Source organism: Pseudopodoces humilis, chromosome 9 (genome assembly GCF_049639895.1).
Source record: "Pseudopodoces humilis isolate 2021_Gansu_Grassland_sample_001 chromosome 9, ASM4963989v1, whole genome shotgun sequence".
Lineage (NCBI taxonomy): Eukaryota > Metazoa > Chordata > Aves > Passeriformes > Paridae > Pseudopodoces > Pseudopodoces humilis.
The window spans coordinates 9,630,844-9,658,705 of NC_142208.1; the positions used below are offsets into that span (position 1 = coordinate 9,630,844).

The window sequence follows — 27,862 nt, forward strand, 5'->3', positions numbered from 1 at the left end:
GTTCCTCCTAAAATTAGTCCCCTACTAATCCAAGTTGATCATATCTGAATTTGAGTTCAAGATGCAGTACTTTCTATAGGAAAGGGTAGTTAGCAGAATTTGGACTTTACAAATAAAAATGCAACTTTATTAGAAGTTTATTTTCAGTAACAGCAGAAGGAATATGTATTATTATTTTGGTCACTATAGATTTTTCCCACCTTGCTACAGATTTAAGTTAGAGATTAGTGTCTGAAATACATTTTAATCCTTTACATGTTTGGTTTTTTATGTAATTATATCAGTACTGATTGAAACTTAAGATTGGAATCTTGCTTGAAAAATGAACACTTACCAACCACAGCACATTTGTATGTCATGAGAGACGCTAAGGCTTTCACTTCATCCACGCTAACGTCCATACTATAACGAATACCTGCAAAAGACACGGGAGAAAAAATAGGAATTCATTAAACAACTTCATAAGTATTTATAAATTGGGAAGGGTAATTCTACATCAATCTTTAACGTGCAAGTAGGTCATTTATCAACTTATTTACTCTAAGAGGTAAAGAACAAGACCCTGTTCCCTACTTAAATATCTTTTATGTAGCAGAAATTCACTACTTCAGTCATTTTCTATGAAGCAGCTTAATGGCAGCACCCAGCCTTAGGGAAAAAAGTGAATATTCCTTGTGCTGAAGATGAATCAAGCTGACAGGTAGCTAAGAGCAGAGTTTTCAAGAGGCTGATAAAGCTCTTCAGCATTCCATAATATCTTTAGCTTTGAACTTCATTCACTGCATATACAAGATTAACTTTTTTCCTGAACATAACTTATCAGTACAGGTTATAATCAAGGTCTTTTTGATAGAGTAATACAATCTCCTGTTAAGTTCTAAGCCTTGGCATCAAGGTCCTGGCTGCTAGGCACAGCCATGAAACAAAACACAACAAACCACTCTGCTAGTTTGAATTTTTTAAAAACATTTTGAGGGAATAGTCCTACACCAGTGAGCTTGTGAGACCAGGCCACCCATCCCACATCCACATGGAAGCCAGCCCACACCTGCATTCCCTGCTCCAAGTCACTCAGCAGGGCTGCAAGTGTATGCTGACACATGGTACAAATGCAAATTCAATTTGTTGTGTGCTGGCAACAGCTCAGATGCAGAATAGATAAGCCCAGCACCCAAGGCAGTTCAAAGCTGAGTAAAAAATGGTTATACAAAGGTAAGGAGACTTCTTACCTGCCTCTTACCAGTCTTCTAAAAAATTGAAAAATGGATCAATAAATTGAGTGCACTCAAAGTTAAGATTCATGTATCTGAAGACAGCTACTGGGTAGGAAATATTTAACCAAACTGACAGGGCAGTTATAGAGACCTAGAGAAGCTTAAACATGACGTTCAAGATCAACATGTGCCCAAAGTCACGTGGCCACAGCCAAAAGGGCCCTATGGCTGTATGTTTGTTTCCATCCAAGCTTCTCCTACTTAACTAAGCATACAACAGAGCCATGAATAATTTATTATTCCCATCTCTACTCCCCAAATCTGTGGCTGCAGGCTCAGCCAAGTTGCACGGTGGTTTGTAGCAGGCACAGAGTGTCCCTTAGATGCCAGAACATGGCACCACAAATTTCCTATTATGTAAAGAGAAGACCATATTCAGGTTCTAAGGAGTGAAAAAAGGCCAGCATACATTACCCAAACTAAAGCACTGTGCTGCTATGAAAGCCATTCCTGAATGCTCTGGAAACAATCCCAGTTTCAAAGGAACTAAGTGCTGCTCAAATAAAGCTGAGGGCCAAGTGCTGCTTTCTTATGTGAGTTCAATCAGTAAAAGAAAGTACCATGCCTCTGCAGAACAGAATTTAAATTTATTGTGTACATGGGGGAAGGGTGGTCTCCAAAAGCAAACTAAGTAGTTTCTGACTTAGATAGCTGCAAGGAGTTAATGTCTGAGCTCTCAATAACCTTCTCATCAGAAGTAATATTCAAAATTTAAGCAGAACCTATCAGAGCCCAAAAGACCAAAGTTAGAACATAAATGTGTTGGGTTTTTTTTAATATGTCTTAGATTGATCCTTCAGAGGAGCAATTATCCTTCTGTCAAGCTCTAAGCAAGAATAAGCACTACCTATGGCACTGTCTGTCCTGCTTGAGGAAATCATTCCCTCTTGGTTGAGCAGGTACTCTGGGGACAGGTCTCATCTGAGTATTGCTCAAGCCAGCCAAGTTTGGAGTCACAGCCTATGTTGGCCAGAAGTGAACTCTGCCCCTCCACCCCCAGCTGAACTAGATCACTGTGTATTTATTCAACCCATATACTTATTTAAACGTCCAAGCTGTGTATACAAAAGCAGTTTTGCTATAAATGTACTCCTGCAGGCATGCAAAATGTTATTTATTGATATGTGAGAAGCAGCAAGGAGACTAAGTAGTTTGGGATAATTATCTTGTACAGTTTAAAGAGAGAAGCAAAATACAAAAAGAGAGGGAAAAGCCTCTTCTGCAAATCATACTGAAGACAGCATCTGAAGAGGTAAACAAGCAGCACTTTAACTAGAATGTAGTTAAGTAGCAGGACAGTAGCTAGTGCATGTACTCACGCCAGTGCATGTCAAAAAGTTAGATCTCTGGTTCCTTGTATTACAATCAAGGACTACCACAAACTTTGATGTAATAAATGTTAAGTTTTCATGTCAAGGTAAATAGGGAAAAAGGCAGCTCAGTTGAAAGCCTGTCAGTACTTTGTTAGTTTTGGGGCTATCTGTCAGCCATGTACACATACCAGAAAACAGAAAATTTTTGGACTTGAAGCCAAAACTGTTATCTTCTGCGCAACTTTGTACTTCTGAATACGGTTTAACTCCTTTTCCAGGCTTTTAAACAGCTGCAATTAAAATAGTTTGACTGCTGGCTTTATCTTTGTAAGTGGAAGATCAGTCAATTCTGAGACTTGTGCTGACTTTACTGGTCAGTCCTCTCTAATTAATGTGGTAAAATCTTTCATTAGGTGAAGTTCAGGTGTGAACCCAGGTTCTCTGACAGGTGTGATGAATTTTTCCCTTCCCTGGCATACATAACATATAAGGAGTACATATAACATATAGGAGTACATAACATGTAAGATGTGCTAATATTTCATTCCTTTTTACAATTCAGCCAGTTACTGTTTTCCAGGAATTGGAATTACTCTACAGGAAGGCCACCTCTTGATAGGGAAGTTATTTGTGCTAAGCTGTTAAGACTGATGAGAAGCAGGCATCTGAAAATGCTGTACATTCCATCTGCAAGCAGATGCACAAAGATAAAAGACTTACTTAATTTTTATTCTATTTGGACATCATTGAAATTTAGTTTGACAGCTTCCTAAATTGGCAGGAGTATTGCCACGCATTTGTGTGACTCTTTTGGCAGTGTTACTATGCATTCAATAGCCTGAGCCTAAAAATGGACCATATGCAGAGATAAAATACTGGGTTTGGTTTTTTGGCTTTTTTTTAAGGTTCTCACTACATAAAAGCAAACAAAGTCACTGTTACGTAGCAAGATTACAATTTTTTTAAACCCTGGCAAATCCCACGCAGTATGTCTCTGGAAACTTGTGCCTTTTACAGCAAACTACTACAAAAAAATAGTCTGAAGGAAGCCTCAAGTTACAGTATGACTCATGGCCATGGAAAATACTTTTCATTGGAAAACATATGAATTCTTGTTCTAGATGAGAATTCTCCTTACTTACCACGCCCTAAGAAGTTAAACAGTATGCTAAGAGTGACTTTGTTTCTCTAAGCACAAAGGCTTCTAAATGAGGAAATGTTTTCACTTAAATTTCTAGCATTGGTCAGTAAAAAGAGAAGGTTTTATCACTACACTACAGTGTCTATGCTTTTAAAACTTTTTTTTATGATCTGCATTATGGAAATATTATACTTCAGTCAGTTACCTCTTCACATCAAAGTAGTCCTTTTATCAGCAAGGCTACTTTGGGTTCTATAGCAACAGCAGTCAGTTATCATTTTAATCATGTTATCATTTTGTAGCAAGGGGCGTACTAACAATACACATAACAAAGACCTCGATTTCCAAGAAAACTGGTTATACATCCTACTAGATTTTGCATTGTACAGATTTCAGTATGTTCTGTAACGTTAAGTGTGTTTATTACACTTCCTTAGAAAATGTGGTGTACAGAGCCACCACAACAGGATGACTACTGCCTTTCTAGTACGCCTACAAATCTATTTGGGGAAGTTCGTGTCACTATTTTCTAAGCTTCTTGTGCAGTGATCCTAAATGGTAGTACCTCCATGTGCCCCCACTACTAACGAGCATGAGGTATACAAAGTCTCTTAAAAACCCCAAACAGTTGCCATAGCAACGGCTCAAAGCAAAACACTTGGTAAACTACTCCTCCTGTACTAAATATCTTGCAAATCTTAGTAAGTCTTTCAAGTTCCCCAGAACCTGGAACACATTTGCTTCTCCATCTAAAGTATTAATACCTAACCAAGAGTTTTGTCCTGCGTTGACTTTAGTGTTTTCTTCTGGTTCTCATGCTCTTGTGAACTTAGGAACTAATTTGGGTCCTTTACAGATGACAATTCCTGTTAATATGGTTCATTTGTTCTGCTCACCTCTGTTTGCAAAGTGCTTGCTCATCAAAAGAAGCCTTCCAGAGCAGCAGCTATCCAACACTACCCATACAGCACTCAGCACCACAGATGTCATGATCTCCTTTGGAAGTTTCTAGGACTGACTACAGGCCTGTTAATCTCCCAACGAGCAACACTGGGTTCTGCAGCAGCTCTGTGGGTTAGCAGCTTGCCTGACCCTGTCCAAAGGCTTAAGTCCACAGTCTGAAGGAGTTTCAGTATAGAAGCTCATCTATGTATTCTGCAAAATCCATGAATCAGTCCCAGCTCCTTAATGTTTCAACTCTGGATTATGTATAATATTTTCATGTTTGGTAAGTACATAAGTGCAATTGTGATTGTACTACCATCAAACTAAGTATTCACTGACACCTAACTCAGTAGGGACATATCATCCAAGCAATAAACTCTTTTAGAACACACACATTTTTCTAGAAAAGCAATCAGAAAAACATTCCAACCTTCCCAAGAAGGAAACTGCTGAGCCTTATTTAACCATTTGGAAAGTGTGGTAAACAGCACAGCAACCAATTTGTAGTTATTGAAGACAAAGAAATTCCAGATAAACCTAACAAAGCAAGATGAGTAATTCAGTACAGGAAAACAAGAACACTGTACACCAATCAGCAGCAAGAACCACTAATTCCTAAATTCAATTCACTAACTGCCAAGAGAGGAGATAAAAATATTTATCTCTTCTTACACAGCACTAGACAGCTACAAAGCTGGGGCAGGACAGACATTCTTCTATAGAGACACCCCACTGTTCTGCTTTAAGCACCAGTATGTATAAATTGATCATGGGTACTCAGACAGAATACTTCAGTATAACACTTACTGTATGTTTTTAAGAAGCTGCACTTGAAATAAGTTCAAAAATATATGTTTATTTCAATCCATACTGAGAAAAGGCAAGAATTTTCTCTATTCAAAAATTACCTATGATGCATTGATAAGATTTAGTGTTTTAAATGTGAATATGGCAAATTTAGTACACTACCAGGCAAGCAAATAGGATGTGAATTTATGCACTTAGAATCTGGCTATGAAGTCTCTCACCTACAGAACTACCTCAGCCCTGATTAAAGGATTCGGTCACTCATTAAAGTGCACTCAACACTGCAGTAACAAGGACAGAAACCAGGAGATACAGTAAACTGCTTCCACCCAGATATTATTATCAAGTGTGGAGGGGGGGTTGTGCAGAGGGGGAAAGAACACACAAGCTGGCCCTGGCTGTCCAAATGCCATAGGAGCCACAAAACAAGAAGCCACCACAGTGCTGACATGAGGCAGGCAAATTCCATGCTCCTCCTAAGAGTCTAATTCCTAACAAGATGGAGCTGCTGCAATTCATGCAACAAAGAAGTGCTTGCTAGGATCACCCAGAGAACAGGAGGGAGACTATCACACAGGAGATTCCTCTCCCCAACACGTGTTTATGCAGAAAGCCCAATGCTGAGAGAGGTATGATCTCTCTATAAATAGACAAAGAGCCAACAGTAGCAAGGGAAAACAACTATTTAAGATCAAGGACAAAGCTGGCTACCACAGCAATGGTATGAACTGATTATATGAAAAAGCTGAGACTAAAAAGATTCACAGTGAAAAGAGCAAGGCATAGCCTTTTACAAGAATATCAAAGGTAAAAACAAATCTGATATGGTTCACATTACAACTTGCATATTAAAAGAGTAAAAGACAAGGCATACATTTCTTTCCTTATTTTTTTAATTTGCAATTTAAATGTATATCCCCTGTTGCACTAATTGTGAAGTTAGATCAACTACAAAAACAGAATAGAAGCCTATGAAAATTTGTCAAAGGTTGGACTCAATCTTGGAGGTCTTTTCCAGTCTTAATGATTCCATGCAAGTAAGGCACTCATGTAAGTTTTAGCTATAACACTGGAAGCATTATCACAACTAGGCTAATTACCTTTTTTCCCCCACCAAAAAACTCTCACACTCCTTTGGAGTTAGACCAGTTTCCAAGGTTTATTTCAGGTTACAGATGGTCCATGTTATAGTTCTATCTGTTGCATGGTCCATAGGGTACATTTCCATGTCTTACTCGAAAGACCCCAGGCCAAAGGCACAAGCTCTTAACTTTCACCCATGCATGACTTAAAAAAAAGCAAAGCCATTATTTCAACCCCAAGATAAACAGCTCTGCTGATTCCAAGATACCTTACAGCACTATTCCTTACCCTCTTAGAAAAGGAATAAATAATGTTGAGACAGCACATGAGGTTGTACTGGTCCAAGTCCTACATGTTCAAGTTTTTCTTTTGCAAGTAAGGTTTCCATCATCAGGTATGTACATCGTTTTCAACACAATAATGTCTGCAGCAGAGGGTATTTTGTGACTGGGCACTGAGATCAGTGCCAGCCTTGGACCTCTGCAATTGGAAAACTGCGGCAAGGGTGGCATGAATAAAAGTCACCTTATGCTGTAAGAAACTCATTAATATGAACTCATGAGCCAAGAGAGAAGGATAAATCCTGATAGGCAGAATAAAAGCAGCCAAGACCAGACAACAGGGAAGTTTTGTAGCACAGAATAGCTCCTTCCACTAACCAGCCAAGGCAGCACCACACAGGAAATCAAATTCATTCACCTCCAAGTCAACTTAACAAGTAAGACTCATTTGTCTTCACATAAAAGAGTGAACTCTGAAGTTATGTTTGACAAAGCTTTGCAAAATTCCTCTGTAAATGAAAGTTATACTAAATCTAGTCCAGATCTAAGGATGGTTTTAAAGACTTTCGGAACTGAGGAAGCAGCTGAGACTTGGTTACAGCAATTTGGGTGAGCACAAACAAAAGTTAGGCTGTTTCCAGCTCTGATTCATTTGCTTTCACTTATAACAGACTTGTTGGACAGTTGATTAACATGGAAAGGCTTGAAAAGGTTTCAAAACCACCTAACAGCATTATTTCCATAGTAAATGCTGCCTAACAAGAATGGAATCACTTCCATTCTACTAAGCAGGTAAAAATTCATTAAGTTTATTTTGTTTTCTAAAACTGACCAATTAATGATAAACAGCCATCAGCAACCACATAAAAAGCAGCTTAACCAGTTCTACACCTTTCATAGAACCTGATGAAATTATTTAGAATTTATTATTTTAAGTAGGAGCTGCCAGAGTACTTTCCAACAAAGTCATCTGTATTCAGACATCTCATTTCCTGTACCCTATTTGGTTTGTTTTACTTCTTTAGGCAGCTGTCAGTGCAGTGAACAAGAGCAGCTGTGGTTTCCTGTTAGTACTGGCCACTGGCATGCAAGTCACCACATCAGCAAAGGAAAGAGTGATGTGACCCACAGCATTACTTCAGCTACCAGGCAGCATCAATCCAGTTGTATAAATACTACACGTGGAGCGTAAGCAACCCGAGTTCCAACACACAAGAAAACTGCTTATTCCATATTCTCAGTGGGATGAGGAGGCATCTAACTGATTTTTCCTTTCTAGCAAAAAGTTACATTGCAGAAAACGGTGTCCTTAAAACCTGGATTTGCATGCTGGACATACTGCAAGATCTGCCACTTGGGGATATTTATGACTGTTCTGTAAAGATTCCTAAAGTACAGCAGAGAAGCACTGCTAAGAAAAAGAATCACCACCTTCTCAAGTTGCAGGAGTTTGCAACCCCCAAAGCAGAATTAAGGATTAACTTCTACAACAATTAAACTGGTAAGCACCACAAAATTAAACAAGAAGTGTTATTTCTGGGTTCTCTCCATAAGGTAAAAAGCCACCAGAAGTTGTAAACTGAAAAGAAAGCATACTTCAGTACCTCATGCTTCTTTTCCAGAAAAGCACTTTTCTTCACCCAATGAAGAGTCACCTGCACTGCTATGTAACGACAGCTACATCCAACACAACCAAGCTGACTTGTGTTCTTACATGTGCTTTTGGGGGAGAGAGGAAAGTAGGATAAGCCTTTAAATATTCTCCTTTTATTAACAATGCTTTTGATTGTTAGAATTAGGGTATTAAGAGCATTGTACTTCTTGAATAGAAATAGGACAGTCAAGTTTCTCACCATGGTGTAGGAGTTTGCCTATACAGAAAAAATGTAAGGCTGATGATCTTGGATTTTCCCTCATGCAGCTGTATCAGGCCATAGTCATCCATGCATTCAGGACCTGATTTTTCAAAGCAGTCCTCTCATGGCATTCACTCTGCTGAGGTATTCCTACTTTGCAGGCAAAAGAGAAACCAGCACAGAGGAGGTGAAGGACTACCAGTCAAGGAACTGCTGGTTTGTGCTAGCAGATATCATTTGCCTGCACATGTAAGATTTATAAAGATAAACCTTGCATTTAAAGTCTGGCAGTTTTCATATCTGGGCTGGAACACCAAACTGAGATTGAGGTTTCACTCCAGAAGAGAATAAGCAGGCAAAGAAATTGACATCTCAGATAGAAATATCATGTTATACTGTTAACTACAAATATTTAGTAGAAATAAAAAGGTGCTGCTAAAGTGCCTATAATTAAAATGTTTATTTAGACTCTTTCTTTGATTAATTCAGCTGTCTCCAAGACTAGGGCATTTAAATCAAGATTTTAAAATTCTTGATTAGTTCATGGTTAAATCTGTAAATGCCCTTATAAACAGAAAGGCATGCAGAAGTAACATACAATCGCTAATGAAGTATTTTGGTATGAATGTACTGAAAAAATTAGGAACAATTAAAAGAGGACAAGCTTTAAAAGACCAAAAAACTTTTGTACTCCTACATTTGCGACTTGAATCTTAAAGTGTACTTTGATCATTTGTTTAATCTGCATACAGAACAGTATTTAATATTCTGTAACCAGCATCTCTTATCCTTCAGTTTACATAAACCCCAAGAGATATGAGCCTTTAAAGCACAATGCCGCTTGAAAGAATAGACACAGCAAAGCATCCCCACTTGCTAGCAATCACCTAACAGTAACTAAACTCAACTATTCTAGTAAATAACCATTTCTTTCTTAGTAGCAAGGACACACACACTCAAAAAAATAAAAAATTAAAAAGTGCAAAACAAGTAACCTTGTTTTATCAAAGTTTACTTTTTAGGAAGCACAAATGTTAAGGTCACAATTCTGCATGTGAAACGATGTGGAAACTGTGTTCTTCCCAACGTCTTTGCAAGCCTTCCACTTGTTAACTCATCCCTTCTTTTAAAAGGGAGCCGTATGTCCCCTGCTGTTCCTTGATGGTGTTAATTACTTGCATTGGACTCTGGGGTCCACAGTGTGTGGGACACTCATTTCAGCAAGCTTCCCTATTTCATACCATTATATAGAGTTTGGAGTTGTATTTCATTGGACTTTGTGCTTTTATCCCTGTGGACTGTTGTAAGATTCTAGTTCAAAAAAGCCTTTCAGACAAAAGCTCAAGTTGTTGGTGAATTTCAGGCGGATCAAATGTACTATAAATGCAGAAATACCTTTACTGCGCCTTTGTCATTAAAGTAGAAATGTTCTGCTTCCTCACACCTTTTTCATAGCAGGTTTCAAGCAACTGATCTATGCTTATCATGCATCCCATTTAAATTTACTACAAATTCAGATCTGTCACCTGATAGTGAGCAAATTCCTAGAGAGCAGTAGAAGGTGAAATCCATTCATGATCTCTGTGTTTAAGAATGGAAAGGAAATATCATTTGCAATTCCTTCCCTAAATTCAGAGGGGGTGGGGGAGCAACACAAGAAAAGTACAAACTACTGAGACTTCCTTTCTGTAGCTGTCATTTTCAATTGCCTATAAGTGCTCCAGCGTGAGTGCAGACAGGCATAACAAATGCCACTGAAAATCAAGAAATTCTGGTGAGGATTTAGTAATTTAGGTATCAGAACAGAGAGTGTCCAATCACCCAACCCAGCTGGTGGGGTTTGTTCACATACAGTGCATTTTATAATTATTTGTTGCATAAACATTAGTTCCTTCACTTAGGAGCAATACTAATGTGAAATATTAGAAGCTATCGTATATCAATATTATTTCATTACTTAATTTGCCACTGGACTGCATTTTGTTATGCAAGCAGGATCTTAAGAGTAACACAGGCTGTACAGCAAAGGACTTTTTGCAAGCAGCAGAAAAGAGTAACTTAACTGAAGCAGTGATACAACAGCAGTGTGATATCCATCAGGATTTAAAAAAAAATTACAGCAATGGCATAGATTCACACAGAGTAAGCTTCAGCCACACCCAACTTCAGCTACAACTAAGTCTGATGCTAATTCTTGCTTCAAGTAAACAACCAAAAGTTGAGTTAGCCTCTTTTGGCTAAGAATTTATCATGTCACAGGAAACTCATTAGCTATTTGATTTTGGAATGTTAGGAATCACATTAACAGGACACACTATTTGTGCTGCAGAGAGAAATCCTCATGTCATATATATATACCAGCTGAACTGATTCTCACAAACACATTTACCTAGGAACACCCTTCCTAATCTAGTCTTGAAGTCAGAGGACTTAATTTATAAGAAATCACTTGCTTTCTGTAACCATTATTTACCATAAAGCTGATGTACACTGAAAAAAAAATGTGTTTACAGACTACAGAAGCTCTGGTTTGAGGCACAGACCTGAAATGGTTTCCAACACTCAAATGTCCACAAACATCAGAGCTCTTGAGTAAGTTATGCTGAAGGACATCTGTATTTGTTTTTCAAGGAGATGCTATCTATCCCAGACTAAAAGGGACTCTGATTCCTCTGACATGACGGCCGATCCCATGAGCCCAGCCCTGCTTAGCTCCAGAGGGATTCACCCTCCCGGTCCCTCGGCATGTCGTTGGTCTCACCTACCTACCTTGAGGGATCTACTTCCAGAAAAATCACTTTTGTCTAACTATGTATCCAGCCGGTAACGAGAAACACAGTTAACTTGTTATTTTTCTCTACAGATGTTTTCTGTGTGAGTACCAGGTTTTCGCGAACACAGAAGACTGAGTATGAAGGGACAGTGGCTCCTCCAGCTCTCGACTCGAGCAGGCACTTCTAGCATTGTGCGCCCGCGTTTTCCTACAAACACTATCGAGGTCTGAGTCACATCGGGCTACAATTAGGCGGGGGTTCTCCTCGCCATGCCTAGGGCCGGACCGGCGGTGGGTGCGGCGAAGGCCCGACCGGCAGCTGCGACACCCGGCACCGGAGCTGGCCCGGGTGTCACCCGCGGGGCCGGGACAGCGGAGCGCTGAAGGGCTGCGGAGGAACCGCCCTACGCCTGCCTTCCCTCGGCTATCGGATACCACGGGGGGTACGGGGAGACAGCCGCTTGCCCTCGCTGGCCGGACGGGCAGCGGGCGCGGCGGGACGGGGGGGGCTGGCCGGGGGCACGGCGGTCCGGCCCTCCGCGGGCCCAGGGAGGCGGCGGCTCTCACCTCCCTTGCAGGGCGTGCGGTGCTGGCTGTGCTGCGCCCGGTAGCCCTCGATCACCTCCCACTCGCCGTTGTCGCGCTTGATAGGGAAGGAGACGCTGAGCACATGGTTGCAGGGCTTGATGATGCGGAGGATGCCGCGGACGCGGTGGCGCCGCTCCTCCATGCTCTCGCGGGTGCGTAGCCCCTCCACCAGCTTGTCCTCCACGATGCTGGCGCCGCGATCGAAGAACCCCTCCACCATCTTGAAGAAGTTGGGGTCGTCCTCCTTCTTTGCCGCCTCACAGTAGTGCCGCCGGGGACACCGGCCCCCGCCCCACGCCGCCGCCACCACTGCCCCTCCGGCCGCCGCCGGCCCGCCCGGCTCCGCGCCCGCCAGCACCGAGCCGGCGGCCAGGCGGGACGCTAGCAGCTCCCCTAAGTAGCGGTACATGGCGGCAGCCGCCAGAAGTGAAGATCGAAGCGGCACTGCCGCTGTCACAGGAGGCAGCGGGCGCCGCCGCCGCCGCCTTTAAACGCGGGCTGCAGGGGGGCGGCGCGCCCACAGGGCGCGGAGGGCGGGAGCTCTCCGCGCCTCCCGACCGCGCCTGCGCCTCGCGCCCCGCACCGCCCCCGGCGGGATTCGCGGAGGGGAGGGGGCGCGGCGGGCGGGGCCGGGCCGGGCCGGGCCGCTCCTGCCCAGTGCGCACTCGCCGCACCGCCCCTTCCCGTTCCCCTTCCCGCTCCTGCTCCCGCCCGTGAGGCCGGGCCCGCCGCCCGCCCCGCCGGGAGCGCGGCCGCTGCCACAGCACCCGGCCCGCGGGGCCCTGCGCCGGCTGGGTGCGCGGCGGCCTGTGAAGAGCCTGGGGCAAGTAGCCTTCAGGTGCCGCCCTTCAGCCGCGTGAAAAACGAGGTTTCTCTTAGCGCAAGTACGGTGCAAGTGAGGGCGTGCTCACACAGCGTTCAGCGCTCACAGGGAAAGGAACCTGTGGGGGAATACAGTTTTTCCACGGGTGTTTATGTGACTGCCCTGCCGAGAGGGGACAGAGGCTTCGAGTAAAGCTGTCAACATGGCTGCTTTCATAGCACCGTTAAATCACTGAGGTTGGAAAAGACCTTGAGATTTATCTACTTTGTTTCCTCGACTGTTTTTCATTTTGCTGGGTCTTAGTCCATTCAGGTCCATTTTTTAAGTGTAGCTCAGGCAACATCTCTTAAGAATATTTCTTTAAACTGTGTAAGATTTGCTTTCAGAACATGAGAGAGTGTGCTGTACTATTGAACTAGGTTCATTTTAGAAGAATTAAGTGGCTTGTTAATTTTCTGTCGGTTTGGGCTGCTAATTGGAAAATACTGTGGCTTTTTTTTTCTTTTTAGTCTTGTGGGAGATCAGTGCCCCTAAGACAGGAATAACCAGGAAGTTGCTTTATCACTGTGGGAATCTCTTAAACCACTATGGGCTGTGCTGCAGGGCTTGTGGGAAAGTTATTTAACTTTTTGTGTGTATTTGTCAGCAGGGAGATTAGTCACAGATTCTTTAACTCACATAAACTCTTCAGACATCTGATGCTCAATTTTTATCTTGATTTGATATTGCTCTTTGTTCTAAGAATCTGAAATTCTCTTAAGTCCGGACCTCTATTAAGGCTGGCTTAATCTGTAATGAGGATGGTTTATAATTGTGGTCTAGAGAACAAAGATCCTTGATAGTGATACGGGGGGAAAAAAGCTGGTTTGTTCATTGGATGTTCACACAGGGCTTCAGAAACAAGCATACTGATTTAGTTTTCTGTCCGTAGTATAGGTGGTTTGTGGAAAACTTCTGTTTTGGTGTTAATTTTCAGTTCACAGAACTGCACTGTTCTCAGTCTTCATATTTTTGAGCTACTACTTCAGTCATCTGCATGTTCTCATTAGCTAGAGCTCAATTTCTGTACAAAATATTTTGTAAATGCATAAGGAAAGAAGGTGGTGAGAGGTATTGTAGCAATTAGTCCTTATCAGGTAATTACTTCCGCCTTGTTCTGTAGGTTGGAATATCATTGCACAAACACAGAGGTTAAATGAAGAATGTGATTAGCTGGTTTGCTCAAGCATGTAGATCTTAAGGTTAATGTGCTTAACTCCTATCCTGCTTTCAGCTGTGTTCTCTCTGATTTACGAGCACACTCAATTATCAGCTGCTTGCAGTGTCAGGCTGTTTGTAGCACATGTATGTGGATGTATTTGAGACTGAGCATGGGACATGGCAATGTGAGAACCACGTGGGTCTCTCCGGGGTCTCAGTCACACAGCTGTATTTGAAGCAATGACAGTACCATGCCTACCCTCCTTTCTAAACAAGACTGCATTACAGTAAAACATTTAACAAGCTGTGCATTGAAAGCTGAGAATAACTAAATCAGCATGTTAAATTTCTTAGTTTTTAAATATTGTAAGAGATAAGATAATTAGGGAGTTTTATTTTGTATGTTCCTATAACTGAAATAATGTGTACAATTTACAGGCAGTTTGTCAAACTCAGCAAGTCTGCACCGTATTTCTGTTTGATTCATCCTTTCTCGCGGCAGGAGTTATTACACTATCTGTGTCCTCCATTCGAGTATTTATGTGCTAAGCAGTTGAATCAAAATCAGTTTGCTGGAGGAAATTAAAAATGGCATACTTCAGAATGAATTCTAGCAGGCATGAAAGTGGTAATTGCGATAATAAAAGAGGAGCTGTATCTTCTTTACTTTCATATAGCATGTGAGGTGCCACCAGAAGACTCACATTTGAGTAGCATCAGTAAAAAAGAATAAAAACACCACTGGGGTGGATTAAAAGGTAATTTTTTTTGTCTTCACAACCAGAAGTTTCACTAACTTCATTAATTTCATACAAAGTTTTGGTCCATCTGAAGTGAGACATAAGTAGAGAAAACTCAACACCTGTGTGGTAGGAACTGTCTGTATGATTCATGGACTTTGCAGCAAGGTAATTTTCAACTGTGTGTACATGACAGGTATCAGTTTCTGTTTAAAATCTCTGAAGTATAACTGAAGAAGACAAACAGCTTGATTTAATTTGTTTCTAAAACATCCTATATATAATCTTTAACATTATTTTTATTAGAGATAAGAACAATAATAAATACTGTGTTGTGCCTTCCTAAAGCAATCTGCTGTTTTAAGGTGTATATCAGCAATTTCATAGCAGGAGGAGTAATTTTCTATGTGTCAGATTTTAAGATTTTATTGAGAAAAGGGATCTAAGACAAGAATCAAATACTTCCTGCTTTAATCCATTATATTATTTGAAGTACTAGCTATTTGGGCTAAAACATTCCCAGGGTGTACTGGTGCTGAATTCCCTCAGAAACTAGGATAGCTACTCCCAGTTTACATCCCAGTTCTCTTAACAGCTGACCAGAGCAGATGAGAAGGACCAGAGAAGCTGCAAATTAGGGATCCTCCCAGGGCTCTGGATAACTCTTCCCTTCTCTGCCCGAGCCCTTCAAATCCAGGGTAACCCTGGGGTTGCCTCTGGTGCAGAGTTTGAGCCTCCATTAGACAACACACTCAGGAGAAAAGTTCATCTGTACAGAGGACCATTTCCTTTCTGTGGTAAACTGTCTTCTGGGAAGACAAAATTGCTTTTGAAATAAACGGAAAATGCAATTACAGTTGTTTCAGAAAATATCATTTTAAGTTGTGAGACATACTGCATGATGCACTTGACAGTTCTTACCCCTTGCTTAAAGAATTGATTGAGATAAATTCCAAATAAAAATTGAAACAAGTTGTTTGCTTTTGAATTGCTTATATGAGCATTTGTTTCCCTTCCTCATTTCACCATAAATTGCCAAAAAAGGCCTTTTTTTCTTTGCTTAGATGTTGTGCTGTACTGTTTTATGTAGACCTTGGTAGTGTAACTAAATAGGTGAGAGCTGGGGTTATTTTCTTACCCCAAACTGCTGCAGAAACTGTTCAGTTTCTGAATCAACAGATCTTTGGACAGTTGAAGAATACTTTCTGAGTGAATGTGAGGATGTGAATCTGATAGGAATGTAAGTGTAGTACTATTGATATGCCTCTTGGCTAAAATCCTGTGCATTTGTGTTAAATGGAGATGCAGGTGAGCAGCAAGTGTGTAGGACTTCACAGAAATCCTCCTGCATGGGAGCTGCCTGCATATTGTGGGAAAATGTACTAAAATAGTGCCAAATAGAAATCCAATTATTTTCCAGATCTTTAGCTTGAGATGTTCTCAAGCTCATGGGTTTAATTTTTCACCTTCCCAATGCTTTAAAGTAAAAACTTCATGTCTAATTAGTTTTGGCATAGGATGTGGAAATAGAGATGGCAGTTTCTTTATGTGTAGGAAGATGTACCAGCATTCAGTCTCCAGAGTAATGGAAGGTAATCTTGATACAGCATTTGTTCTTTCAAAGATGTATTTTTTAATGAAACAAATATACTACAGATTAAAGAGTCTAAGAAATAGTGAATGTAATTAACTTTAATTCCAATTAATTTTAATTCCAAATTAGTGATTAAATTGTACTCTAAGTGCCATATTTCTTGATTATATTCTTCCCTTTTTATGCCAAGGATGTAACAGAAATGAACCAGGATGTGTGCTTGGCTTCAGTGTTGCTGGAGGGCTGTCCCTGTAAGATGCTGTTACACGCAGCACATGAATTAGGCGAATACCAGAAGATCCCCTTAATTTGTGACTGGCTATATGAGCACTTCTACCAAATGAACGCTTAACTAGAAATCTTCATTTCAGTCATCTGTTTACAACCAATCAGAGACCAAGGCTTATTAAAAGCCTTTTTGCTGTTAGCTATCAATACTGAGATCTATTGGTTTAGAGACTTTTCTCTATAAATAACTTCACCTGTGTTGAGCCATAGCCAATCTAGAGAGCTGACTTGTACATTTTCTTTGTTTACTGCTTTTCCCGTAATAAAAACGAACCTGAAATTGTTGGTTTTCCAGGCAGGCTGCAGAAGTAAATTTGCACATGCTGCAAATTTCAGATGTGCTTTCTGCAATGTTGCAAAATTGGAGAAGAGGTATTCAGATTATTTTGTGTTGAGATAAAGGCTTTAAACCTTTCAATACTTTGTCTCACTAATGAAATGCTTAAGTACCTGTGGTACATTATTTAATGCTTTTATGTATTACTTTGCATTAAATCAAAGTTTTTCCTGACTGCTAAGTTCAAGTAATAAGCTGCATTTTCTTATCTGTAAATAGTAATATTTTTGCTTGTCTATAGCACTGTAAAAGTAGGGAGTGAAACTCGTAATTGTGCAAGTAAAGTAGGAAGTTCTCTAGGTCTAGCCTAGTAGGGACTAGGCTAAAGTGGGTCTTGTTTTCTTACTTGAGGCATTGCTACAAAAATAATCTGTAGCTGAGCAAAATAATACGTAAATTTATTATTTAATCAAACAGAAGTTTTTGGGGTTTTTTTGGTTTTTTGGGTTTGGGTGTGTTTGTTTGTTTGGGTGGGGGTTTTTTTTTGTTGTTTTTTGTTATTTTTTTTTACCTTTCCAGAACTTCTGTGACAAGATACCATTCTTATTTCAAAATTCTGATAATAGATCTATTAGCCCATTATTTAGGATGTGAATTTGACAGGGATTCATAAGTGAAAGTTACTTGGGAAAGCCCTCAGTGGTTCAGAGAAGTTTTCTGAGCTTTTCACTTAATAATTCTGCTGCTGAAATCAAAATATTGAATAAATTCTGATAACTACTTCATGAGTAAATATTTTTTATCGCCATGAAAAGTGGTTGTGCTTATGTTTATTAGCTTTAAAGGCCTTCTGTCACCATCTGTTTATATAGTTGCTGTGCATGATGACTGATGTTGCCAACTGGTTACTTCAGCTCTGTGACAGAGCAGATATAAAAAGCTCTTCATGTATATGGGAACTGATGCCCTCATCTCTTGGTCAGGCAGTCTATAGATACACAGAAATTCTCAGTGCCATGTTTCAGTACTGCTACTATCAATATATTGATAATGAGTATTGCCAGATAATCTAACTGATAGATTTTAAGTATTCTTTTTAATGACACTTATCCCTGTAACACCACTTCTGGTTTTCAAATGAGTAGGACAAAAATTAACTCCCTTTGAAGGATGCAGGTTTGACCCAAAGCTTGCTGAAGTCAGTAACAAATTAATCTGATTTCTGTCACCTTTCCATCAACATGACCATTCATGATAGAGGCTTTTGTGGGTCAGCGTGAAGGCTTCTCCTTTCTCAATTCCTGTATCAGCGAGAATCTGTGTAAGGAGCTGGTTTGTGTCACTGTGGCATAATCTTTCACATTTGATTGGTATTTCCTCATTTCTAATTTAAAAGACAAAAGAGGGCATGATATAGTTACCCAATCCTGAAATCATCCTGCTGTTAAGTGTGTTTGAAATCAGCTGATGATAAGTCTAGTAATGGGAAAGCTGATAGATACACAGGTATAAATCTTCCACAGATGCACTCTGAGCACGCCAGCTTTGTTCTCTTAAATAAAGTTCAGAGGAAAAGAAAGTACTTCACTCAGTTTATTTCCTGGAAATTCTGTTTTTTAGAAAATTCCTGTCTATTTCAGTGAACATAGCAAATAACAGACAGTAGAAAGTGGTTTGCCAGGAGTGAAATAAGAATTGTATGAAAGTAACATTTACAACTGAAACAGATCTTTTTTGCAACTCTTGGTGTCCTTGGCTGTCTGGCTGAAAATTATACCCGAGATCTTTCCAGCCTGGAATCACAGTATCAGAGGCTGCAAACCAGTTTTTTCTTGGTTTAATATTCAATTGACAGTCAGAAGTTGTTGACATAAATATAGTGTGTGTTGTTTAAATAACAAACATTAAAGCTCTTATGAACTAGAGAATACTAGTCTCCTGTAGTGTTTTTATTTGCATTTCTATTAGCAAAATCAACTTTAGCTTCTTTCAGTTTAGAAGAGTGGTTATGGAAATCCAGATTGTTAAAAAATGTTTGAATGCTTAAATCTTTTGTGAAATATGTTGGTGGTTGAAGTCCAGATACAAAGCATTAAGATTTGCCATTCAAGTTTGTTGGCATAATTGAAATTGGTATTATTGGAAAACTCCAGGAGTACATTGGCTGGTATTTTCCAACACATTATGGATTTCCTGGGAGAGGAAAAACATAGCTGGTTATGCTTGATGTAAAAATGTATATGTGGTATCTTTTCTTTGTCATCTTTCACAGACTTTGGGATTGTGCATGGTGTCCACTGGATGTAGAGATCCAGCAAAAAATCACTGTTGTATAGGTCATCCCAGAGGAATCTCAGAATGAAAAAATAGGTCAACAAAAGAAGTGTTTCTGTTTTAATTAAATTGTTCCTTCTTGAGCACTCTTGAACAATTTTTGAAAACACTCTATCAGGTTTTTCTTGATTATTATTTATTGTCTGATCTTGTCAGTGTTGGCAAGATAACGTCTAACCTGTTCTACTTAATCTCTTCTGGTTTTTTTTCTTTCTTTCTGGTTTGAAAGCTAGTAGGTTGAAATTAAGCTTATTTTGAAGTACTGGAAAGTTAGGGTCTCTGCATGTCATTAGTAAGAGATTTTCTGGTTTCAGAAAGACTACTATGCTGTGGTCTTCTGAGTAAATGAGTTAAAATCACCATGTAATTTGTAGAAGCTTATCCTGGTTTCTTTCATCTTATCAGTTTTCAAATAAGCTTGGTGTTTTTTAGTTTAGGAAAGGAACACTAAATGGCAATCTAAATAATGTATGCTTTTAGATTGTTCAGTTATCATTAGAGATCAGCTTTCTTGAACAGAGGATGTTGTGTGTTCACCTCAGGTTTTAAGGCTACATTATCTTTGTGGCATTTACTTCAATCTGACATTGGGTTACCTAAGCAGAAACTGAGCTTCTTCCTCATGTGACCAAAAACCTCAGAGTAATAGATGAATAGGTGAAGGGTGGAATTAGAAGCCACTCTGCTTCACTGTTCTGTTCTCCCTAAATACTCTACCTCTCACCTACACTGAACTCATGCTTGTAGTGCAAGTCCATTAATGTTGCTCAGTTTTAGGTGCAGTTTATTCATGTTTATTAGATGGCTAATTCAGTGAAGGTTATGTAAGTTAAGCAAGTTAATGGGCCTGTTAATGAAAAGAAAAAAATAAAGTCTGTTATGTGGCAAAACATCTTTTTTCTCCCTGAGTGAGTTCTAAAGTCACAATAGAATATAGGGCACTGCCTCAGGTTTTAAAGTAATTCTTAACATTTTGAAAACTAAGGCTTGATTGTGTGGGTGTCTTCTGCACAATATAAGGTAAGAAAGAACTTCCTTCAAATAATGTATGAGGTTCAGGAACTAAACAAAAAAAATAGTTACATCAGATGCCCTGTGTTAATCCTGACTTTGAATAATTTGATTATTTTGTGCTTATAAACCAGCACTTGAGACCTCAAGCAAGGAATAAAAGCAGCAGAGGACAATAAATCTCATATTGCAGGGACAGTTGTAGTTGTAGAAATTAAAGAACCAGGGATGATGACTGTTAAGATCTCAAGAGGTAGGGTGAAAAGCTGAGGTGAAAAGGGTAGTTTTGTATCTTATCAAAAAGGTGAAGGATTATGCACTGGGGAATTGCAGTGCAATGTTTAAGGTATGAGTATGTAAGATTCACTCAGTAAGTTCTACACTTGGTTCAATTTGCTGTGCAAGCAAAAGTAAGTTACTTAACCTTTCATTGCCTCAGTTCCCATAAAAAATCCAGATGATAATTTATTCCCAACTTCTTAAAAATATTGGGAGGACAAATACATTAAGTATTGCTTGGAACTGAGCTGGTTATATGTATGGTCCTCATATCTGAATGAATATAGGCCAGAAGGTATGGACATTATATATTCTTAAGGAGAAACTCTTGGAATTTGCTTTTCTAATAAACTCATACAATTTCTTTCTTATCAGACTTGATTTTCTTCAAGAAATATAGGAAAGTCTTAGATTATTTTCAAAAGTGGTAAGTAAAATACTTCTTGTCTTGAATGTTTATCCTTTTTTCAGAGCATATTCAGTTTACTCATTCCTAGGAACAGAAATAGGGATGTCTAATGGAACTGCAGATCATTTATTTTATGTTGAAGATGATGAAAAATAGAAGTTATGTAGGCTTTTGCAGGTTCTGTTGGGTTAAAAGAATCCATAGAAATTAGTGATAGAGGAATGAGCAGATGTTCTCTTGGAATAACAAATACTATCCATAGCTTCATTCATAAACTGCTTTTATGGGTCAGTTTGGATGAAAGGAATGCTTGTCAAATACATTACATTTATGTTTCCCAGCAGATTTTCTTTGAATTATTTTCATACTGTATGAAAATGCTTAATATGTCTGAAAATAAGTCAGTCTTTCAGCGAGTCTTCATCCAGCAAATTGGATGATGGCAGGTGAAGAGTAGGTAATATAATTTGACCTGTGGCTGTATTTGGTTAGAAGAATTTCTGAAATGCCAAGTAAGGTGGAATTACTCAACAAGCAAAGTAAATGCTGGGGTTGGCATGAGTTCTTTGGGAATATGCCAGTGTAGATATGATTGTGCTTTTTTGCTGAGAATGTCAGATCAACTTGTTTAAAGCAGTGAACAGCACTTTTGGAGTGAAGCAGTCTTGAACTTAGACTTGTTTGGTTTTTTGTGTTTTCCCACCCTAGGTCATAAAAGAGCATGAAATTGAGATGAGATAGAGGAAGGTGACTTTATTAGCTCTGTTACTGCATGAATTGCTAATTCTAATGGACTCATTGGGAATAACAGACTTTGCAGTTGAGCTGTTCCCTGGCCTTCCTGTGTCCAGCAGTGCAACCCCAGGAGGCAGAGCTCTGACTTCTCAGGCGTGAGACTTTCATTCCTGCAGTAAGCTCAAACCCCGCGTTGCATCAGTGCTTGTAAAGCAGTCCTAAAGCAATCCTAAAGATCAGTGGCAAGCTTTCTGCCAATAGTTCTGCTCTTGACATCTAGTTCCTGAGCTGAGAAGTCACTATTTAATTTTTAGAATAATTGGATAGAACTACTTTTGAAGTATCATGAGTACTCTTGTTAACATGAAGAGTGGTGGCAAATTTCTGTCATGGAGCCTGGAACTAGACTAGAAAGCCAGTGTAATGTGGAAAAGCCTAAATAACTTTTACATTGGAACAGCTTCAGTCCCCACTAAAGTGTATTATGATTTATATAAAATGAGCTATTGAGAATTTGAAAGAATAGGGTTTGACCTATTTGGGTAAAGTTTCCTCACATCTTTCTAAAATACTGATGTTGGCTGCAAGAGTGAAATTTACTTTTTTGAAAGGTGAGTCAAGACATTTTTTTAAGGGGATTTCATTTTTTTATATTATAGTCTTAAGAAGCTAGGCTCTGTTTGGAGGGGAAAAACTTTACATAACACCACCATTCTATCCTGCTGTACAGTGTAAATGGCTTTGTAATGCTCAGCCATGGAGAATGCTGCTGATGGACAGCTTCCTTCTCCATGTTTGCATGCTCCAAAGAAGGCTGAAATGCCCATTAAACAGCTTTTCAGTTCAGGGCTGCCTGGAGAAAGGAACTGCACAGAATAGCTTCCAGGATCAGAATTTTATCCTTTAAAATTACCTGGATCTAAAATGTAAGTGCTTGTTTTTTAAACGTTGTGTTTCCCAAGTTAAAGGAATAAACGTAGGTAAAGGGACTTGACAGCTGGTTCCCATTTGGGATTGGAATCTACTAATAATAACTAATAACTTCCTTGAGAGCTGGTAAAGTAAGACTTGTTTGCTATATGGAGAAAGAATTGACAAAGTAATATCATGTATGAAGGAATTAAAAACTACACAGTATGATTGCACAGTTCTCAATTCTCACATTACCTCTTCCTTCTTCTATATTTGCCTTTTTTAAATGAGGAATGCAACTTAAATGGACATTGTTTTGGATGTTTTTCTTCTCAGCTTCATTAAATCAAATTCTTACACTTGCTTATTTTGTGAAACTTTCCATCCATACCCATAACTTACTCATTTTTTTCTCACTGTGATCAGACTGTTCAGTTTTCTGCATGGTTTTTGTGTTGGTAGGTAAACTTCATAATACATTGTTTATATATTGTAATGTCATAAAGTTCCTGTTGACAGAAGTATATTAATATTTTGATTCTCCCTTGTCTTTGAATACCTTGTATTTACTGAATGAATAATTATATTTTTGAAAAGAGGCCTTCAGTTATATTTTAATCTGGTTTCCATCATATAAACTAAATCTCCATTTGCTGATTTTTAGATTTGTGCTGAAAAGTCTTGATTTCATTTTATGTCTTTTATTTAGCTCAAATTTTTCTTCTGCTCCAGTGTTTCACAACACTTAACATGAAATGTTGCCATACCTCACTTAATGTTGTTTATGAGCACACTCCTAAAGTGACACCCATTTAGATGGTATGTTAGTTTTACCTTCAAGATACAGTTTTTATATAAAATGTAATGTTAACATTGTTCTTGCAATGCAATGTCAGGTAACCCAGAACATTAGCCGAGACAGAACAAACTGTACTGCTTTTTGAATTCCTGTCTCTCTGGTCTGTTGTAAAGGTTACTAATCTCCAGAGAAAGATAATGGGTCACATGTTTAGCGTAATAGCTTTTTGGGTTTTCTGCTTTATCTGCTAATTTTAAAATCTTTAAGAGTAAGCTCATATAAACAGATTATAATGTGAAATTTACTGGAAGGGAAACCAATATATATTTACTCATTTCCTGTCATATGCTCAGTACTACAATAGCTGTTTATTTTTATTCTGTGTGCTTCCCTAAGACAAGCAAGTTAAACCTGGAGTTACTTGAATCATTAGCTGGATACATAAGATACTTTGATATGGAATAGAGTGCAAATTTCTTGTGTTTCTTCACCTCTAATTTTCCTCTGTCATGTTATTACAGAATGTAAAATTCCGTGTGTGTGTGTGGCACTAAAGCACCACAAGTCACACAGGGCAGTAACTGTCTTTCTGTAAATGATGTTACTTGACATGGAATAAGGGTGGGTTACAAAACAGTCTTCAGAGTTACTTTAGTACCAGACTCATTTGTATGTTGGGGCATTAAACAGAACTCTTGTTAAAAAGATAGATTTATAACACTGGCACTGTTGCTTCTGTTCTATGTGAAAACTTCCTGCTAATGTTTTATAAAATGTTTTTTGAAGTCTCTTGTGATTTTAGCTTTGTATAGCAGCTCACAAGATTTCTGGATAAAGAAAATGCTAATATTCCAGTAGCCAATATTGGCCTTGTGTACATCAGTTCTATTGTTTCTATTCTAGTGAAAATCAAGTATAGAACTTGCAACACCTGGCAGACTGAAAAAAAATTGCATTTGCAAACAGGATTACAGCTCCAAAACACAAGGTGTTAAACTATGAGGTGACCATTTCTTTAATCTGTACTCTCTCTGCATTATATTGCAGAAAGAAACAATTTATAGCAATTTTACTTCAGATTGGAGCAGCTTCTGCATGAAGACAAATTAATAAATAGATAAGTCTCTTTAGGTTCCATCCTTAACTCTGAATACTTCAGGAGTTTTGGAAGTTTACTTAAAATTTCAGGGGCAGAACTATGTAGTACTGCAAATAAAAACATTTATAAAAGTTACTGAACCAAAGGCAGCTGAGTGAAGGTGCACAGCAATAATAGCACTGTACAGATAGTAATTGAGGTATTGTCTTGAACAAAAACAGTGATAAAAATTATGTGCTTTGACTGAGAACAACGGTGCAGGAAGGTTTTTATCAGTGGTTATGCTGGTATGCCCTGCGGTTCCACACTATGACTTGGAAAGGTAAAGGGAGATCCAGGATGACTTGATACATCATACCTTGAGTTTTTTGATTTTGCTTGAGGTGTTTTCAGACAGCTGAATTACCATGGAAGAGGGTACAGGCCAAATCAGTGTTTCTGGCATTTAATTAGTATACTTCATGCACATTTTGTTCAATTGTGATGATTTCCTTTAACTTTTTGGGGCACAGTAGGATAGAAATTGTGATCTACAATTTTTTGAAGTATAATTAGTCAAATTATTTTTAATAAATAGTCAAAGTGCATTGCTGCCCTAAAGTCTGAGAGAGAAGCTACCCCTTTGAAATAAGGAAATTTGCATCTAAAAGACACCTTTGGCTCAATGAGGTCTGTTGATAGTTACTCAGTGTTACCTGTTCGCCTGTTAAAGCTTAACCAGTTTGCTAAGCTAACATTCATCTAAACCATTGAAAAGTAAAGGCTTATATATTAAAAAATGAATGCTAATTCTCCTTATTTACCATATCTTAATTTTTTTCCTAGGTAAATGCCAAAAGATTTGAAAACTTTGTTTCTGTTTCCAGAAGATTCACAGTAGTACTCACTCACTTAAAATAATCTGATTTTTTTTTTTTTGTCTAAGTTTACTGCAATGCCCTTGTAAATTAACAACTTAACTACTTAGCTGGAATAGCCATGAAGGAGTGTTTGGCGTTCATACAGTTCTGCAAAGAAGTTGGTAGGTGTGTTCCTTCTGTGGCCACAACAAGGAGCAGGTGTGGGCAGTGAACCATCAGTGATCTTTGTAATGCTGTTCATCAGTGTACAGAGACATTTTGGCCCAAGTCTGAAGGTTATGTTTCCTTAAGGGAGCTTTAGATCTTAAAAAATCTTAAACCTCTTGATTTACAGATTGAAGAGCAAATCCTTTTCACTTACAGCTGAAGTGTGTTCTTGGGGTATGTGCAAAAGGGAAACATTAAAATATTCTTGAAAATCCTTTGCCTTTTCAAGAACTGAAATTCTAGATTTGGATATAAAAGTCAGTACTGTCATGTAGTTAATATCTGTCAAGTGTTTTGTTTAAATTACAATGCTCACATCCATAGCATGTGTTTGAACTCTTCTTTTGAGACACTGGATCTATAGAAGTGTGTAAAGTCAGCTTTCATCTTCCTGAGGTATGAAAGTATTGAGGAGATCAGCTATTGATTGGATTGGATTGCCAGCTCCTTTGATCCTCACAGAAATACACTAATGATACCACATAAAGAATGTAGCTGCACACTAGAGGAACAGATAAAATGTGCACAATGTGGTTTGGGGCGGGGAGGGGATAGATAGGTCTGGTGCTATAGGTTCAGTCCTGACAAGAAGTACTTGCTGCCATTTATGTTTGCAGGAAGGTTAAATGTTCACTCTCCTGGAGGGGTCCTGTATAAAAAGTGATGAAGTAAGTGAAGTCATGATTGAGCTGTTGGTCTAAAGTGTCTTGGAGGCTCGTGTGCCACCTGGCTTCTCTGTAGCTCCTTGTGTAGCTTGTAGTTTTGAAGTATAAAAGTACATGACTTGATCTAGTGATGACTTGTGTGCTCCGATATGACTTCTTGGAGTGAGTGTCTGATTTTTTCAGTTGCCAGACAGTGAACTTGAATTGTTTAGTGATGCTGACAAGTGAAAAGTATTCCATTTGTCCTAAAGGCAAGAAGAACTGCAGCTTCTGTTAAGGTCTATTGCTAACATAACCACTCATGGTGGAGAGTGAAAGACATTTTTCTGGCACTAGTAGACTACTTAGATAGTAACAAAATAAAGTAGATTACTTTACATGGTAGACTTAAGAAATGCACCTTTTCAACACCCTGTCTCCCACAGTACAAAAGCAAAAGGACAGTCTTTCCTATGGCTCTTGTCCAAAACACTGACAATATCTCATTTTTGGTTATGAATGTGCAGTCAGCATCCAAGTTTTCATTATAAAACTTCATCTTTTTTGAATAAGGCTTTTGTAAAGAGAAAATAATATTGGTGGCTTTGTATTTTAAATATTTCTCATATATTTATCTTCTTGTCCTAATAAGTCAAATCTACCAGCAGTTAATCTGATGGAAGTCAGGCTATTATGATGTTTCTTTGACCAGTTACTTTGCTTTCATCTTAGGTCCTGTATTGTTTTGTCCACCTCTGTTTATCAGGTTTCAGTCCCAACACAGATTTTCATTGGTTATGATACCTGTGGAAAATTTTCTGCCAGCTAAATAGTTTTTCTAAAAAAAGCCACAATGATGCTATTCTAATATTGTGAGGTGTTTTATATGCTGAAATATATGGAACAATATCTTTCTTGACAGATGGTATATCAGTTTAGTTGTTTAAATAGTTCCCAAAAATAAGGGTTTGGGAAATGAATGTTCTTCAACGAAACGTGCATGGCACGTTTGTGTATCTTTGACCTTTTACCTTTATCTTTCTTTTCTACTCAAAAGGTCAGTGTTCTCTAGAACTTTTAACTTCTTTTGTTTGTAGCAGCCTCTGGATGCTCATATCTCCTTAATTATATGTTTTTGTGTGTTGCAAAACTAAAATCAATAAATAGCATTTACTTAAGGGGCCATCTCGAAAGGCACAAAGGCAGTGAGGAAAGAATTATCAAGTTAGTCACAAAAGCCTACTACCTTTACTCCAATTTTCAAACACTGTGAAGACGCTCTGAGTGGCTGAATCAAAAGTGTATTATCAGTGTTCAGATTTTTGCATCACTTGGTTCCAAAAAATAATAATGGTAAAATAAAATGGCTGATGCAACTGCTCAGTAGATGTCTTTATATGATCCAAGCTTGTATTTAGAGAAGAAATATATATTTGTTTCACATCCAGGGAAATATTGTCCTTCTAGAGCACAACTTTAGTAACCGCAGGCTCTGATCCTGCAGGCAAGTAGGTACACATTAAATATTAGCAATAGCAATGCCATCTGACTGCTTGCCTTCTTTTTGTATATTAATATTTCAGTAATAGT

The 27,862-nt window shown here is 38.8% G+C and overlaps 2 protein-coding genes across 6 annotated transcripts in view; one reads left to right on the forward strand and one right to left on the reverse strand.

Annotated features, from left to right (window-relative positions):
* The window catches only part of GLUD1 (glutamate dehydrogenase 1), a 29,725-nt gene extending 17,240 nt beyond the window's left edge, over positions 1 to 12,485 (reverse strand). The window contains exons 1-2 of the mRNA XM_005520451.3: positions 12,041 to 12,485; positions 335 to 415 (exon numbers count right to left, since the gene is read on the reverse strand). Coding sequence (XP_005520508.1) covers positions 335 to 415; positions 12,041 to 12,470 — 511 coding nt within the window. The 5' untranslated portion in view covers positions 12,471 to 12,485. The remainder of the gene's footprint in view (positions 1 to 334; positions 416 to 12,040) is intronic.
* A 382-nt stretch (positions 12,486 to 12,867) lies between these two features.
* Positions 12,868 to 27,862, forward strand: part of SHLD2 (shieldin complex subunit 2) — a 34,448-nt gene continuing 19,453 nt past the window's right edge. For 4 of the 5 annotated variants that reach the window (XR_015773260.1, XR_001331316.2, XM_005520452.3 and 1 more), the window contains exon 1: positions 12,868 to 13,120. The gene's annotated coding sequence lies outside the window, so the exon portion shown is untranslated. The remainder of the gene's footprint in view (positions 13,121 to 27,862) is intronic. The other variant, XM_088059881.1, reaches the window with a different exon arrangement.